At 46.0% G+C, this 16,508-nt stretch overlaps 1 protein-coding gene across 5 annotated transcripts in view; it reads right to left on the reverse strand.

Annotated features, from left to right (window-relative positions):
- Window positions 1-16,508, reverse strand: part of ZNF565 (zinc finger protein 565) — a 37,644-nt gene that overhangs the window by 6,898 nt on the left and 14,238 nt on the right. For 4 of the 5 annotated variants that reach the window (XM_032170622.2, XM_032170621.2, XM_058425328.1 and 1 more), the window contains 3 exons: window positions 15,868-15,941; window positions 5,998-6,124; window positions 5,201-5,296 (listed from right to left, as the gene is read on the reverse strand). In XM_032170622.2, coding sequence (XP_032026513.1) covers window positions 5,201-5,296; window positions 5,998-6,124; window positions 15,868-15,876 — 232 coding nt within the window. In that variant the 5' untranslated portion in view covers window positions 15,877-15,941. The remainder of the gene's footprint in view (window positions 1-5,200; window positions 5,297-5,997; window positions 6,125-15,867; window positions 15,942-16,508) is intronic. The other variant, XM_058425330.1, reaches the window with a different exon arrangement.

Consider the following 16,508-nt stretch of genomic DNA (forward strand, 5'->3'; position numbering starts at 1 on the left):
GAGGCTGAGGCAGGAGAATCTCCTGAACCTGGGAGGTGGAGGTTGCAGTGAGCTGAGATCATGCCACTGCATTCCAGCCTGGGTGACAGAGTGAGACTCCGTCTCAAAAAAAAAACCAGGTGAGTGAATAAACAAAGTGTTTGTATAATATACACACATGTATATTAATATTTATACATGTATACATCTACACATACAATGGAATATTATTCAGCCATAAAAAGAATAAAATTCAGAGACATTCTACAACTTGGATAAAACATTATGCTTAGTGAAATAAACCAGATACAAAAGGCCACATACTGGATGATTTGCATGAGATACCTAGAATAGGCAAATTCATACAGACAAAAAGTAGAACAGAGGTGACCAGGGACTGGAGGAAGGAAAATAGAGTATTGTTTAATGGGTACAGAGTTTCTGTTTGGGATGATGAATAAGCTCTGGAAACAGAATGTATAATGCTGTGAATGAACTAAATGCCACTGAATTATATACTTAGCCAGCCATGGTGGCATGTGCCTGTAGCATCAGCCACTTGGGAACCTGAGGTGGGAGGATGGCTTGAAACTGGGAGGCAGAGGTTGCAGTGAGCCAAGATCGTGCTACTACACTCCAGCCTGGGCAACAGAGCCAGAACCTATCTCACAAAAATAAATAAATAAATAAATAAATAAATAAATAAATAAATAAATATTATGTAATTTTTTTTTTTTTTTTGAGACGGAGTCTCGCTCTGTTGCCCAGGCTGGGAGTGCACTGGTGTGATCTTGGCTCACTGCAACCTCCGCTTCCCGGGTTCAAACAATTTTCCTGCCTCAGGCTCCCAAGTAGCTGGGATTATAGGCATGTACCACCATGCCCGGTTGATTTTTTTTGTACTTTTCGTAGAGATGGGGTTTCACCATGTTGGCCAGGCTGGCCCGGAACTCCTGATCTCAGGTGATCCGCCCACCTCAGCCTCCCAAAGTGCTGGGATTACAGGCATGAGCCACCACGCCCGGCCCCTTATATAATGTATATTTTATCACAATTTAAAAAAATCTAATAAATAAAAGATTATTATTTTTCAGAACTGCAAGAAATTAGAAAACACACCAACCAAATATTCTGTGAAAGACAAGAACACTTTTATGGAATCAATAGCAATAGGCTTAATATTTTAATACGGAATTACAGTAGAGTTGTACCCATAAACTTGTTTTTGTTTTATTTTGTTTTGTTTTGTTTTTGAGATGGAGTCTTGTTCTGTTGCCAAGGCTGGAATAAAGATGCGCGATCGATCTTGGTTCCTTGCAACCTCCGCCTCCTGGGTTCAAGCGATTCTCTTGTCTCAGCCTCCCGAGTAGTTGGGATTACAGGCACCTGCCACTACACATGGCTAATTTTTGTATTTTTAGTAGAGATGGGGTTTCGCCATGTTGGCCAGACTGGTCTCGAACTCCTGACCTCAAGTGATCCACCTATCGTTCTCCCAAAGTGCTGGGATTACAGGCGTGTGCCACCGTGCCCATCCATACATTGTTAATTTATGCATATTCAATTAACTTTGCTCAAAAAAATATCATACAGAACGTGGTAGGTGAGATAACGGCACTCAAAGATGTCTGTGTCTTTATTCCTGGAACCTATGAATGTTATGTCACACAGCAAGGGGAGCTGGAATTCAGATTGCTAATCAGGGCAGGGCACAGTGGCTCACGCCTGTAATCCCAGCACTTTGTGAGGCCAAGGAGGGTGGATCATCTGAGGTCGAGAGTTTGAGACCAGTCTGACCAACATGGAGAAACCCCGTCTCTACTAAAAATACAAAATTAGCCGGGTGTGGTGGTGGGCGCCTGTAATCCCAGCTACTCTGGAGACTGAGGCAGGAGAATCAGTTGAACCTGGGAGGCGGAGGTTGTGTTGAGCGGAGATCTCGCCATTGCACTCCAGCCTGGACAACAAGGGCGAAACTCCGCCTCAAAAAAAAAAAAAAAAAGCTAATCAGTTGACCACCAGGAGATGGCGAGATTATCCTGGTTTATCTGGGGTGGACACAATGTCTTCACAAGGGTCCTTAGAAGTGAAAGTGGGAAGGCCAGGTACGGTGGCTCATGCCTGTAATCCCAGCACTTTGGGAACTTTGGGAGGCCTAGGTGAGTGGAGTTTGAGACCAGCCTGGCCAACATGGCGAAATCCTGTCTCTACTAAAAATATAAAAATTAGCTGGGCGTGGTGGTGCACTCCTGTATTCTCAACTGCTTGGGAAGCTGAGGCAGGAGAATTGCTTGAACCTGGGAGGCTGAGGTTGCAATGAGCTGAGATCGTGTCACTGCACTCCAGCCTGGGTGACTCCAGCCTAGGTGACAGAGTGAGACTCTGTCTCAAAAAAAAAAAAAAAAAAAAAAACCCATAAAAACAAACTTTTTCTGTGAAGGGCCCAATAGTAAATGTTTTAGGGTTTGTTGAACAGATAAAGTCTCTACAGCATATTCTTTTTTTTTTTTTAACATTTTCAAAATATCAAAACTGTTCTTGGCTCTAGGGCTATATGAAAAACTGGTTATGGACTGCATTTGACCCACAGATTGCAGTTTGCTGACCCCTGGTCTAGGGCACAGGGAAGTAAAAGATGGTAAAGATCTTAAGGTCTTGCTTTGCTCAGAAAAAGTTCAAAGATACGATTTCCTACCATTTTCTTTCTTTTTTTTTTTTTCTTTCCTGAGATGGAGTCTCGCTCTTGTTGCCCAGGCTGGAGTGCAGTGGGGCAATCTCGGCTCTCAGCAACCTCTGCCTCCCGGACCATTTTTCAATAAAAGGAACCAGCACTCTTTTGAGAACTGGCTGATTTCAGGGCTGAGGCAGGAAAAATCTGAAATAACCATGGAACATGCTGTGGTTCCAGAAAATGTGGAAGTACATCAAAGAGAATGTGGGTGTGTTGAGAGAACCCAGGAGCCAAGCTTAACAAGTTCTCAAGGGCCAAAGCCTGAACAATTCGAGCAATGAAATAAACAATGAAAGTAGTGACAGCCCATAGAATAAAATAAATACCCACGAACTCATCGTGATATAAAGAAATCATTGAATGAATAAGTGAACGGGAGAGGGCTAGGGACAGTTCTTCCTTACTGAAGAATTCCAATTAATAAATGGTGAAGGAATAAGGGACACAGAAAATCAACATTAGACAAGTGACAGAGTAATAACCAGTGCAGACAAGGTCCAGTGATGGATGCCAAAATCAGGGGGTGGAAGGAGGAAAAGCAGCACATTTGCCTAGTGTGAAAGTATTTCGCCATAAGATATTTTATCAATTACAGATGGAAACTTTACAGGGGAGAAACAAGAGAGGCTCTATCTTACCAAGTGATCAAAGTGAACAGCACCTATCTTTTTTTTTTTTTTTCCTGAGACGAAGTCTCATTCTGTTGCCCAGGCTGGAGTGCAGTGGCGTGATCTTGGCTCACTGCAACCTCCGCCTCCCGGGTTCAAGAGATTCTCCTGCCTCAGCCTCCTGAGTAGCTGGGACTACAGGCACCCGCCACCACGCCCAGCTAATTTGTATATTTTTAGTAGAGATGGGATTTCACCATATTGGCCAGGCTGGTCTCGAACTGCTGACCTTGTGATCCGCCCGCCTTGGCCTCCCAAAGTGCGAACAGCACCTATCTTACCAAGTGATCATAATGAACAGCACCAGTAATAAGTCATGTCAATGTCTGATATGTGATATACAGAGAACATAACATCACTTCTGTGATATTCTTGCTAAAATGCAGAATCTCACTGTGAGAAAACATTAGACAAACGTAAAGTGAGAGACAATCTACAAAAAAATACTCATTAAGAGGATCAGCTGGCAGTGGCTCATGCCTGTAATCCCAGCACTTTGGGAGGTTGAGGTGGGCAGGTCACTTGAGCTCAGGAGTTTGAGACCGGCCTGGCCAACATAGTGAAACCCCGTATCTACTGAAAATACAAAAATTAGCCAGGTGTGGTAGTGTGCACCTGTAATCCTAGCTACTCAGGAGGCTGAGACAGGAGAATTACCTGAACCTGGGAGGCGGAGGTTTTAGTAGAGATGGGGTTTTACCATGTTGACCAGGCTGGTCTTGACCTCCTGGCTTCAAGTGATCTGCCCACCTTGGCCTCTCAAAGTGCTGAGATTACAGGCGTGGGCCACCGTGCCCAGCCAATAAAATGTTTCTTTGGTTTGTTTTTTGAGGTAGATTTTCACTTTTGTCACTCAGGCTGGAGTGCAATGGCATGATCTCGGTTCACTGCAATCTCCACCTCCTGGGTTCAAGAGATTCTCCTGGCTCAGCCTTCTGAGTAGCTGGAATTACAGGCACTCACCACTATGCCTAGCTAATTTTTTTCTTTTTGTGAGATGGAGTCTCGCTCTATCGCCCAGGCTGGAGTGCACTGGCGCGATCTCGGCTCACTGCAAGCTCCGCCTCCCGGGTTCACGCCATTCGCAGTGGTGCGATCTCGGCTCACTGCAAGCTCCGCCTCCCGGGTTCATGCCATTCTCCTGCCTCAGCCTCCTGAGCAGCTGGAACTACAGGCGCCCGCCACCACACCCGGCTAATTTTTTTGTATTTTTAATAGAGACGTGGTTTCACCATGTTAGCCAGAATGGTCTCGATCTCCTGACCTTGTGATCTGCCTGCCTCGGCCTCCCAAAGTGCTGGGATTACAGGTGTAAGCCACCGCGCCCGGCCAAAAATAAGTTTTTCTAAGGGATGAAGACACTTGTAGAAAAAAGGATCTGGCTAGGTACCGTGGTTCACACCTGTAATCTCACTTTGGCCTCCCAAAGTGGGAGGATTGCTTAAGCCCAGGAGATGGAGGCTGCAGTGAGCTATGATCACGCCACTGCACTCCAGCATGGGTGACAGAGTGACATCCTGTCTCTTAAAAAAAAAGGATACAAAGTACAGGTAAAAAGGTGGCTACTGGGGAAGAAATAGGTATATCTCTTTTTAAAAAGAAAGGAAAATGTGAGAGAACAGAGACCAGAGAGGAATTAATGGGAGTAGGCCAAGGTTCTCTTGGGAGCCGACGCTAATAAAGTCTTTACTCGTCACATCTTCACGTTTCAGGCCTTTCTTCCACAGTAGGGCTTTGAGGGAACTTCGCACAGTAACTCAAGTTATTCCTGTCAGTCGACTCATCCAGGGACCTTCCCCTGTCGAAATCGGCCCTCGCTCACCTGGGCACCATGGTCCTGTCACATCATTTGCAATCATCCAGGGCTCTTTCCCTTGCTCCAATAAGCAGACGACATCAGGCTTAGAAATGGAGAGTCCTGTTTACAGGAAAAGAAACGGGGTGTGATCAGACTGCTCCAAAATCCAAACCCAGTTCCCTGGTCACCATGGAAAGGACGCAATCACAAGGCAGGTGGAAGGTTGTCCAAAGGAGGGGAAGACCGAGATACCCAGCGGAATGACTTGTTTCCAATTCCACAAAGCACAAAACAAATTTTCAGTCACCAGAAATTCAGTTAGAAACTTGTAAGTTACCCTAGAAATTCACAATGAAGAAACCAGAAATTCCAGAAGGGTAGTCCTGAATTATGTGGAGTAAATGTGTGGTGATCACTCTCCATGAACCCCTCCTTCCCCTCCAATCTATTCCTTGATGCTCCTGGCCTTATTCTGTGCCCGGCTCTGGGATCCCGACAGCTCACCATAAGGACTGCATTACCCATGCCCTCTGGCTTCTCATTGGCTTTGGCAGACAGAAAGCACCAGCTGGAGATCAGCGGACAGGAGAAGAGAGAGCACCAGGCACTTCTTATCCTCCTCTCTCCCTCCTTTGACCCAGGAGCTCTGGAAGTAGCTACAGCTATTGCTGGCGGAGCCTCTCTCTATGGCTGTAGTTTGTAGCATCTCCTGTGACAGTTTCCTCTCCTCACCCGTTTAGGCGGAGATGGAAACGGCACCCCATGGTTGTAGTCCCTGGTGCCTTGCTTTCCGTCTGGCCTGTGCGATACAATCTCCTTACCTAGTGAGGCCAAGTGACCAAAGTTCTCCAGAGTCACCTCCCTGTACAAGTCCCTCTGAGCAGGTTCCAGGCACTTCCATTCTTCCAGAGAGAACTCTATGGCCACGTCCCTAAATGTCACCAGTCCCTGAAACAATAAACCCACGCATTAGTGTACATTAAGAAACTTTTTTCAATTTTTATTACGAAAATTTTCAAAATGCACAAAAGTACAGAGAATAGTATACAGTAATGACCCCCCCATATGCATCAATCTGCTTCAACAGTTAACAAGGTGTACCCTGTTTTATCTCTTCCCTTCTATCTTTTATTCCCCATGTACTGTGAGGCAAATCCCACATGCCAAACATCATAATACTTCACCCACAGATACTTTAGTATGCAACAGATTATCGACTTCTCTTAGAAAAACACATAATAATCAGAATACCATTATCATACTTAATAAAAGTATCAATAATTTCCCAATCAACAGATTAAATTCTAATTGCCCTAATGTTCTCAATTTTTTTTCTTTTCTTTTTTTTTTTTTGAGACAGAGTTTTGCTCTTGTTGCCCAGGCTAGAGAGCAATGGCACGATCTCAGTTCACCACAACCTCCACCTCCTGGGTTCGAGTGATTCTCCTGCCTCAGCCTCCCAAGTAGCTGGGATTACAGGCATGTGCCACCACACCTGGCTCATTTTGTATTTTTAGTAGAGATGGGTTTCTCCATGTTGGTCAGGCTGGTCTTGAACTCCTGACCTCAGGTGATCCACCCACCTCGGCCTCCCAAAGTGCTGGGATTACAGGCATGAGCCACCACGCCTGGTCTCTTTTTTATTTTTGGAGACCAAGTCTCACTCTGTTGCCCAGGCTGGAGTGCAGTGGTGCATGGAGTGCAGTGGTGTGTGCAGTGCAGTGGAATGGAGTGCAGTGACTCACTGCAACCTCTGCCTCCCAGGTTCAAGCAATTCTCCTGCCTCAGCCTCCCAAGTAGCTGGGTTACAGGCACCCGCTACCATGCCCAGCAAATGTTTTTTGTACTTTTAGTAAAGATGAGGTTCCTCCATGTTGGCCAGGCTGGTCTCAAACTCCTGGCCTTAAGTGATCTGCCCGACTTGGCCTCCCAAAGTGGTGGGATTATAAGCATGAGCCACTGCATCTGGCCTCAATTTTTTTTTTTTTAAGACCAGTCACCCAGGCTGGAGTACAGTGGTGTGTTCATGGCTCACTGCAGCCTCGACCTCAGCTCAAGCAATCCTCCCATCTCAGCCTCCCAAGTAGCTGGGACCACAGTGTGCGTGCACCACCATGCCCAGCTAATCTTTATATTATTTGTAGAGAGAGGGGGTCTCACTATGTTGCCCAGGCTGGTCTTGAGTTCCTGGGCTCAAGTGATCCTTCCACCTGGGCCTCCCAAAGTGCTGGGATTACAGGCTTAAGCCACTGTGCCCAGCAGTGATTTTTCTAAATTAGCAAATTCAGTACTTAACCAAAAGTGATTTTTTTTTTTTTTTTTGAGACGGAGTTTCACTCTTGTTGCCCAGGCTGGAGTGCAATGGTGCGATCTCGGGTCACCGCAACCTCCGCCTCCTTGGTTCAAGTGATTCTCCTGCCTCAGCCTCCCAAGTAGCTGGGATTACAGGCACCTGCCACCACACTCAGCTAATTTTTGTATTTTTAGTAGAGATGGGGTTTCTCCAAGGCAGGTGGATCACCTGAAGTGGGGAGTTTGAGACCAGCCTGACCACCATGGAGAAACCCCGCCTCTACCAAAAATACAAAATTACCCAGGTGTGGTGGTGCATGCCTGTAATCCCAGCTACTCAGGAGGCTGAGGGAGGAGAATCGCTTGAACCTGGGAGGCGGAGGCAGAGGCTTCAGTAAGCCGAGATCACGACATTGCACTCCAGCCCGGGCAACAAGAGCAAAACTCCGTCTCAAAAACAAAAAAAGAAAGAAAGAAAAAAGAAAAAGAAATATTTGCATTAGCAGAGTTCCTGCCTTCTGGATTTCGTGGATTGCATCTTCGTGGTATAGTTTCACAGGTGCTTTATTTCCATATTCCCTGTGAAATGGTAGTTAGATCTGGGGGTCTGATTTCCATTTTTGAGGGAAGGGCATTAATATGTCAGGGATGGTGATGTGTACTTCCTGTAGCAACCCATTAGGAGGCACATAATGACTGGATGCCCCCCCCCTTTTTTTTCTGAGACAGGGTCTCACTCTGTCACCCAGGCTGGAGTGTGGTGGCACAATCGCGCTCACTGGAGCCTTGACCTCCCAGCTCAAGCTATCCCCCTGCCTCAGCCTCCCAAGTAGCTGGCACTAAAGGTATAAGCCACCACACTCAGCTATTTTTTTATTTTTTGTAGAGATGGGGTCTCACTATGTTGTCCAGGCTGATCTTGAATTCCTGGACTCAAGTGATCCACCCACCTCAACCTACGAAAGTGCTGGGATTATAGGTGTGGGCCACTGTGCCTGGCCCTATTTTTTTAAGACACAGAGTCTTGCTCTGTCACCCAGGCTGGAGTGCAGTGGTGCAATCATGGCTCACTGCTGCCCCAAATTCCTGAGCTCAAGCAATCCTCCCACCTCAGCCTCCCAAGTGACTGGGACTACAGGCACATGTCACCATACTAAGCTATTTTTTTTTTAATTAATTTTTGTAGAGGTGGGGTCTTGCTATATTGCCCAGGCTGGTCTCAAACTTCTAGGCTCAAGCAATCCTCCCACTTTGGCCTTCCAAAGCGCTGGGATTAAAGGTTGAACCACAGAGTGCCTGTCTTGTCCTATTTTGTTTTGTTTTGTTTTTTTGAGATGGAGTCTCTGTTGCCCAGGCCGGAGTGCAGTGGCATGATTTCAGCTCACTGCAACCTCTGTCTGCCAGGTTCAAGTGATTCTCCTGCCTCAGCCTCCCAAGTAGCTGGGATTACAGGTGCATGCCACCACGTCCGGCTAATTTTTTTATTTTTTATTTTTTATTTTTTGAGACAGAGTCTCACTTTGTCGCCCAAGCTGGAGTGCAGTGGCACAATCTCGGCTCACTGCAACCTCCACCTCCTGGGTTCAAGTGATTCTCCTGCCTCAGCCTCCTGAGTAACTGGGATTACAGGTGCCTGCCACCACTCCTGGCTAATTGTTGTATTTTTAGTAGAGACAGGGTTTCACCACATTGACCAGGCTGGTCTTGAACACCTGACCTCAGGTGATCTACCTGCCTCAGCCTCCCAAGGTGCTGGGATTACAGGCATGAGCCACCATGCCTGGCCCCTAATTTTTGTATTTTTAATAGAGATGGGGTTTCACCATGTTGGCCAGGCTGGTTGTGAACTCCTGACCTCAAGGGATCTGCCCCCCTCGGCCTCCCACAGTGCTGGGATTACTGGCATGAGCCACTGTGCTGTGCCACCTGTCCCTTTTTTTTTTTTTTTTTTGAGAAAGAGTCTTGCTCTGTCGCCCAGACTGGAGTGCAGTGGCGCGATCTCAGCTTACTACAATCTCCGCCTCCCGGGTTCAAGAATTCTCCTGCCTCAGCCTCCCAAATAGCTGGGACCATAGGTGCGTGCTACTGCGCCCAGCTAATTTTTTGTATTTTTAGTAGAGAAGGGGTTTCATCATGTTGGTCAGGCTGGTCTCGATCTCCTGACCTCATGATCTGCCCACCTCGGCCTCCCAAAGTGCTGGGATTACAGGTGTGAGCCCCGTGCCCAGCCCACCTGACCCATTTTAAATGAGGTTAAAATTGATGAGTAGGGTCAGGTTTTGACAAGCTGATTCATCCAGGAAATACCTTAATGAGGAGATGAAGAATAATTTTTTTTTTTTTTTTGAGTCAGAGTCTTGCTCTGTCACCCAGCCTGGAGTGCAGTGACACGATCTCAGCTCACTGCAACCTCTGCCTCCTGGGTTCAAGCAATTCTTCTGCTTCAGCCTCCTGAGTAGCTGGGATTACAGGTGTGCGCCGCCACACTCAGCTAATTTTTATATTTTTAGTAGAGATGGGGTTTCACCATGTTAGTCAATCTCGAACTTCTGACCTCATGATATGCCCGCGTTGGCCTCCCAGAGTGTTGGGATGACAGGTGTGAGCCACTGCACCCAGCCTAATTTTGATTTTTAATATTTTGTTTTGTAGAGACAGAATCTCACTATGTTACCCAGGCTGGTCTCAAATTCCTGGTCTCAAGTGATCCTCCCGCCTCAGCCTCCCAAAGCACTGGGATCACAGGCCTGAGCCACTGCACCTGGCCAAGGACATTTACGAGGAGATGAAGAAGGGTACTGGAGGAAGGAGGTAATGAAGCATGACAGAATCTAGAGCGGCAGGCCTGTGCCATGAAGGAAGTATAATAAGCACAGTTACATGACTAGAGGTCTGTATGTTCTTGAGCATTCCTGTGGCTACAGATAAAACTATCTGCAGACAGCAGGACACTTCTATCTTCCATGGTCTGGGAATGAGCAGGAAAGAGCTAAGTGGGCTCCCATAAATAAGCGAAATAGTGAAATACACAAAACACACAGCAACCTGGACCTAGCAAATATAATGTCTTTAAAAAATGAGTCCAGGCTGGGTGTGGTGGCTTATGCCTGTAATCCCAGCACTTTGGGAGGCTGAGGCGGGTTGATCACTTGAGGCCAGCAGTTCAAGACCAGCCTGCCAGCTGGGCATGGTGGTAATTCCAGCACTTTGGGAGGCTGAGGTGGTTGAATCATCTGAAGTCAGCAGTTCGAGAATAGCCTGGCCAACATGGTGAAATCCTGTCTCTACTAAATACAAAAAATTAGCTGCGCGTGGTGGCGGGTGCCTGTAATCCCAGCTACTTGAGGGGCTGAGGCAGGAGAATCACTTGAACCCAGGAGGCAGAGGTTGCAGTGTGCTGAGATCGTGCCACCACACTGCAGCCTGGGCAACAAGAGTGAAACTCTGTTTAAAAAAAAAAAAAAGAAGTCCAGCCTGGCCAACATGGCAAAACCCTGTCTCTACTAAAAATACAAAAAATTAGCCAGGCGTGGTAGTACACACCTGTAATCCCAGCTACTTGGGAGGCTGAGGCAAGAGAATAGCTTGAACCCCAGAGGCTGAGGTTGCAGTGAGCTGAGATCGTGTCACTGCACTCCAGCCTGGGTGACAGAGCGAGACTCTGTCTCAAAAACAAACAAACAACAACAACAACAATAAAACCCCCCAAAAAGACATTAGCTGGGCATGATGGTGCATGCCTGTAGTCCCAGCTACTAGGGAGGCTGAGGCAGGAGAATCGCTTGAACCCGGGAGGTGGAGATTGCAGTGAGCCGAGACTGCGCCACTGCACTCCAGCCTGGGCGACAGAGCAAGACCCCATCTCAAAAACAATATAAATAAATAAATAAGAATGAAAGAAAGAAGAGAGAAGGAAGTCAGAAAGGAGGGCAGGCAGGCAGGCAGAAAGACAGAGACTATTATTGGTTGCATAATATTGTATGTTATCTCTTGTAAGATAAGTTGATTCCATTATTTTCATGTGCTTAGCTTAATTAAGATGTGTACGTTAAAGTGGCTTATATCTAAAAGAGAGGCAATAACAAATGCTAGTGAAGATGTGAACAGAAGGGAACCCTTGTACACTTTGTTGGGAATGTAAATTAGTAAAATCACTACGGAGAACAGTTTGGAGGTTCCTCAAAAAACTAAAAATGGAGCTACCTTGTGGTCCAGTGATACCACTGCTGGGTATATACCCAAAAGAAAGGAAATCAGTAGGCTGGGCGTGGTAGCTCACGCCTGTAATCTCAGCACTTTGGGAGGCCAAGGCAGGCAGATCACCTGAGGTCAAGAGTTCGAGACCAGCCTGGCCAACATGGTGAAACCCCATTTCTACTAAAAATACAAAAAAATTAGCTGGGCGTGGTAGCGTGCGCCTGTAATCCCAGCTACTTGGGAGGCTGAGGCAGGAGAATCGCTTGAACCCGGGAGGCGGAGGCTGCAGTGAGCTGGGATCGCGCCACTGCCGGCATGGGCAACAAGAACGAAATTCCATTTAAAAAAAAAAAAAAGAAAGAAAGGAAACCAGTATATCGAAGAGATATCTGCACTCTATGTTTGCTGCAGCACTGTCCACAATAGCCAAGATTTGGAATCAACCCAAGTGTCTGTCAACAGATGAATGGATAAAGAAAATGTGGTACATATACACAATAGAGTACTATTCAGCCACAAAAAGAATGAGATCTGGTCATCTGCAACATGAATGGAACTGGAGGTTATTATGCTACATGAAGTAAGCCAGGCACAGAGAGACAAACTACATATTCTCACTTATTTGTGGATCTAAAAATCAAAACAATTCAACTCATGGTCATAGAGAGTTGAAGTATGATTACTGAAGGCTGGGAAGGGTAGAGGGAGGCTGAGTGGGAGGTGGGGATGGTTAATGGGTACAAAAAATAGAAAGAATAAGACCTACTATTTGATAGCACAACAGGGTGACTATAGTCAATAAGAACTTAACTGTACATTTTTTTTTTTTTTTTGAGATGGAGTTTTGCTTTGTCATCCAGGCTGGAGTGCAGTGACATGATCTTGGCTCACTGCAACCTCTGCTCTGGGGTTCAAGTCATTCTCCTGCCTCAGTCTCCAGAGTAGCTGGGATTACAGGCGCCCACCACCACGCCCAGCTAATTTTTGTATTTTTTAGTAGAGATGGGGTTTCCTCATGTTGGCCAGGCTGGTCTTGAACTCCTGATCTCAAGTGATCCACCTGCCTTGGCCTCCCAAAGTGCTGGGATTACAGGCGTGAGCCACCGTGCCCAGCCTAAATGTACATTTTAAAATAAAGAGTGTAATTGGATTGTTTGTAACTCAAAGGATAAATGCTTGAGGGGTTGGATACCCCATTCTTCATCATGTGCTTATTTCACACTGCATACCTGCATCACAACATCTCATGTACTCCATAAATATATACACCTACTATGTACTGACAAAAATTAAAAATATTTAAAAACACAAGATGTGTAAAATTTTCAGGGTTTATTATATGCTTGATAATATTCACATTCCTTCACTGTCCACTTTTCCTTGCTCCTGAAATCAGAAAGCTGATGGAGGGTATACCTGAGTTACATAAATGTGGCCCACAACCAACATATATGTTCAACCTCAAAATGGACCATTTTATGGTTATTCATCTCTCATACATATCCTTGCAAGACTGAAGAGTGTTCCGTCGCTAAAGTTCCGAATCACAGCCCCCTTCCTAAAGGTCTCACAAAACAGATGTTACCACATACAGAGACCAAGACCAATCACTACAACTCCTACCATGTTTACGTGGAGAGAGAAGGCTGTGGGCTTCTATTACAAACACCCTGATATTGGGTAAAACATAACACCCTTTTAAATGAATTTCTTTCTTCCTCTTTTTTTTTTTTTTTTCGAGACAGGGTCTAACTCTGTCCTTGGCTCACTGCAACTTCTGCTTCCCAAGCTCAAGAGATTCTCCCGTCTGAGCCTCCTGAGTAGCTGGGACTACAGGTGGCATGCCACTGCACCTCACTGAATTTCGTATATACATATTTTTTGTAGAGACAGGGTTTTGCCATGTTATGCAGGCTGGTCTTGTACTCCTGAGCTCAGGTAATTCACCTGCCTTGGCCTCCCAAAGTGCTGGGATTACAGGCGTGAGCCACCATGCCTAACTTTGTGTTTTTAAATTTAAATTTAAATTTTTGTTTGTAGAGATGGGGTCTCACTACATTGCCCTAGCTGGTCTTGAACTCCTGGTCTCAAGCAATCCTCCTACCTCGGCCTCCCAAAGTGTTGGAATTACAGGGTGAGCCACTGGGCCTGGCCAGAACTTTTCTTAATGATGGTTATATCTATCAACATTTTCCCACCTTAGAAATTAAAAGAAAGAAATTTCATTTTTTTTTTTTTTGAGACAGAGTATCATTGTATCAGCCAGTGTGGAGTGCAGTGATGCAATCTTGGCTCACTGCAACCTCTGCCTCCCAGGTTCAAGCGATTCTCGTGCCTCAGTCTCCTGAGCAGCTGGAATTACAGACATGCGCCATCATGCCCGGCTAATTTTTGTATTTTCAGTACAGACAGAGTTTCATCATGTTGGTCAGGCTGGTCTCAAACTCCTGACCTCAGGTGATCTGTCTGCCTCAGCCTCCCAAAGTGCTGGGATTACAGGTATCAGACACTGCATCCAGCCAAGAAATTTTAAAAATATTTTAACAACAAATAAACCTGTTACCTGTTAATATCAGTAACATACATTTTATGAAACATAACTCTATTGTCAAAATCGAAAAATGTAGTGGCATTGTTTTACATTTTTGTAAATATCTTTAATGACTGGCCAACTAAAAGAAACTTGGAATTTTTTTTTTTTTTTGAGACGGAGTCTCACTCTGTTGCCCAGGCTGGAGTGCAGTGGTATAATCTCAGCTCACTGCAACCTCTGCCTCCTAGGTTCAAGCAATTCTCTTGCCTCAGCCTCCCGAGTAGCTGGGACTATAGACACCTGCCACTGCACCCAGCTAATTTCTGTATTTTTAGTAGAGACGGGGTTTCACCATGTTGGCCAGGATGGTCTTGATCTCTTGACCTCGTGATCCACCCGCCTTGGCCTCCCAAAGTGCTGGGATTACAGGCATGAGCCACCACGCCAGGCCTATATATATATTTTCTGAGACAGAGTCTCGCTGTGTCGCCCAAGCCAGAGTGCAGTGGTGTGATCTCTGCTTATGACAACCTCGGCCTCCTAGGTTCAAGTGATTCTCCTACCTCAGCCTCTCAAGTAGCTGGGATTATAGGCACCCACCACCACTGCGCCCAGCCATATGAATATATATATATATATATATATTTTTTTTTTTTGACAGTATTAAATGTCTTGTGACTTTTTAAAGAGGGGGTGACATTTAAAAATAGAATAAAGAATAAAGCAGTGGCTCATGCCTGTAATCCCAGTACTAGGAGGCTAATAGATTGAGCCCTGGAGTTTGAGACCAGTCTGGGCAACACAGTGAGACCTGGTCTCTACAAAAACTTAAAAAATTAGCTGGGAGTGGTGGCATGTGGCTGTGGTCCTAGCTACTTGGGAGGCTGAGGTGGGAGGATTGCTTGAGCCCAGAAGGTTGAGGCTGCAGTGAGCCATGACTGCACCACTGTGCTCCAGTCTGGGTGACAGAGTGAGACCGTCTCAAAAAACGAAACAAAACAAAAACACAGAAGAAAGAAACCACCCAAGACAATGGAAAAGATGAAACTATTTTATTTCATCTTTGGCCTCATTCAACCACAGTTATGATAAGGGAGACTCTCATATTTCTCTCAAGAGAAGGTATTTCTACTGTACTGGTGCTCTGCTAAGAGCATTTATTTATTTATTTATTTATTTATTTATTTAGACAGAGTCTTGCTCTGTCTCCCAGGGTGGAGTGCAGTGGGGAAATCTTGGCACCCTACAACCTCCATCTCCTGGGTTCAAACGATTCTCCTGCCTCAGCCTCCTGAGTAGCTGGGACTACAGGTGTGTGGTACCACGCCCGGCTAATTTTTGTATTTTTAGTAGAGACGGGGTTTCACCATGTTGTCCAGGCTGGTCTTGAACTCCTGGCCTCAAGGGATCCGCCTGCCTCAGCCTCCCAAAGTGCTGAGATTACAGGCATGTGCCACCACGCCCAGCCTATGCTCTGCTAAGAGGACTACAGACACATGGACAATGCTGGAGAGGAGAGGGCCACGAGGGACTTGGGCACCATCACTCATCTCCTGGAATGGACCAACTGTGAGAAGGATACAGGGAAGTTCCAGGATAAAGAACACAGTGTCCATATAATCTGGCGGGAAGACAGATCATTCTAAGGATAGAAGGAATTTCAACATACCTGGGCCATGGCTTTTAGAACTATTTGACCTGCTCTGATTTCTCTGGATTCTTCTCTTGGACAAGTGCGGAGTCCTGAAAAAGCAAAACGGGGGGAGATGGGGTAACCTCTGATAAACTGAGCTTGCCTCAGCACTCCCAAATAGATGAGCTTAAAAGAATTGTACTTCCAATGTCTCGGATCTGCTTCTCCCACCTCTCCATGTCCTACCACACAAGAACTAACATTAAGAACTACAGAGTTGGCCAGGCATGGTGGCTCACGCCTGTAATCCCAGCACCTTGGGAGGCTGAGGCACAAGAATTGCTTAAACCTGAAAGGTGGAGGTTGCAGTGAGCTGAGACTGCACCACTGCCCTCCAGCCTGGGCGACAGAGCGAGACTCGGTCTCAAAACAAACAAACAAAAAACAAAACAAAACAACAACAACAAAAAACTGCAGAGTTAAGAAAACCCAGTCCCTTCCTAAACAGTAAGGAACCCAAAAGCAGAAAGATGGTTTCAAGGCAGATGTGCTCCAGCACTGACACAGAACCCAGGCTCCACCAAGGGAGGGATTACAGCTGATGCAGTCCCTGTAGCATCCTTAGTGATGCTAAACTTGGCCCTAGATGGGACCTAGAAGGCTCCCACCTGCTCCAA

This window comes from Hylobates moloch, unplaced genomic scaffold (assembly GCF_009828535.3).
Source record: "Hylobates moloch isolate HMO894 unplaced genomic scaffold, HMol_V3 SCAFFOLD_12, whole genome shotgun sequence".
NCBI classification, from domain to species: Eukaryota; Metazoa; Chordata; class Mammalia; order Primates; family Hylobatidae; genus Hylobates; species Hylobates moloch.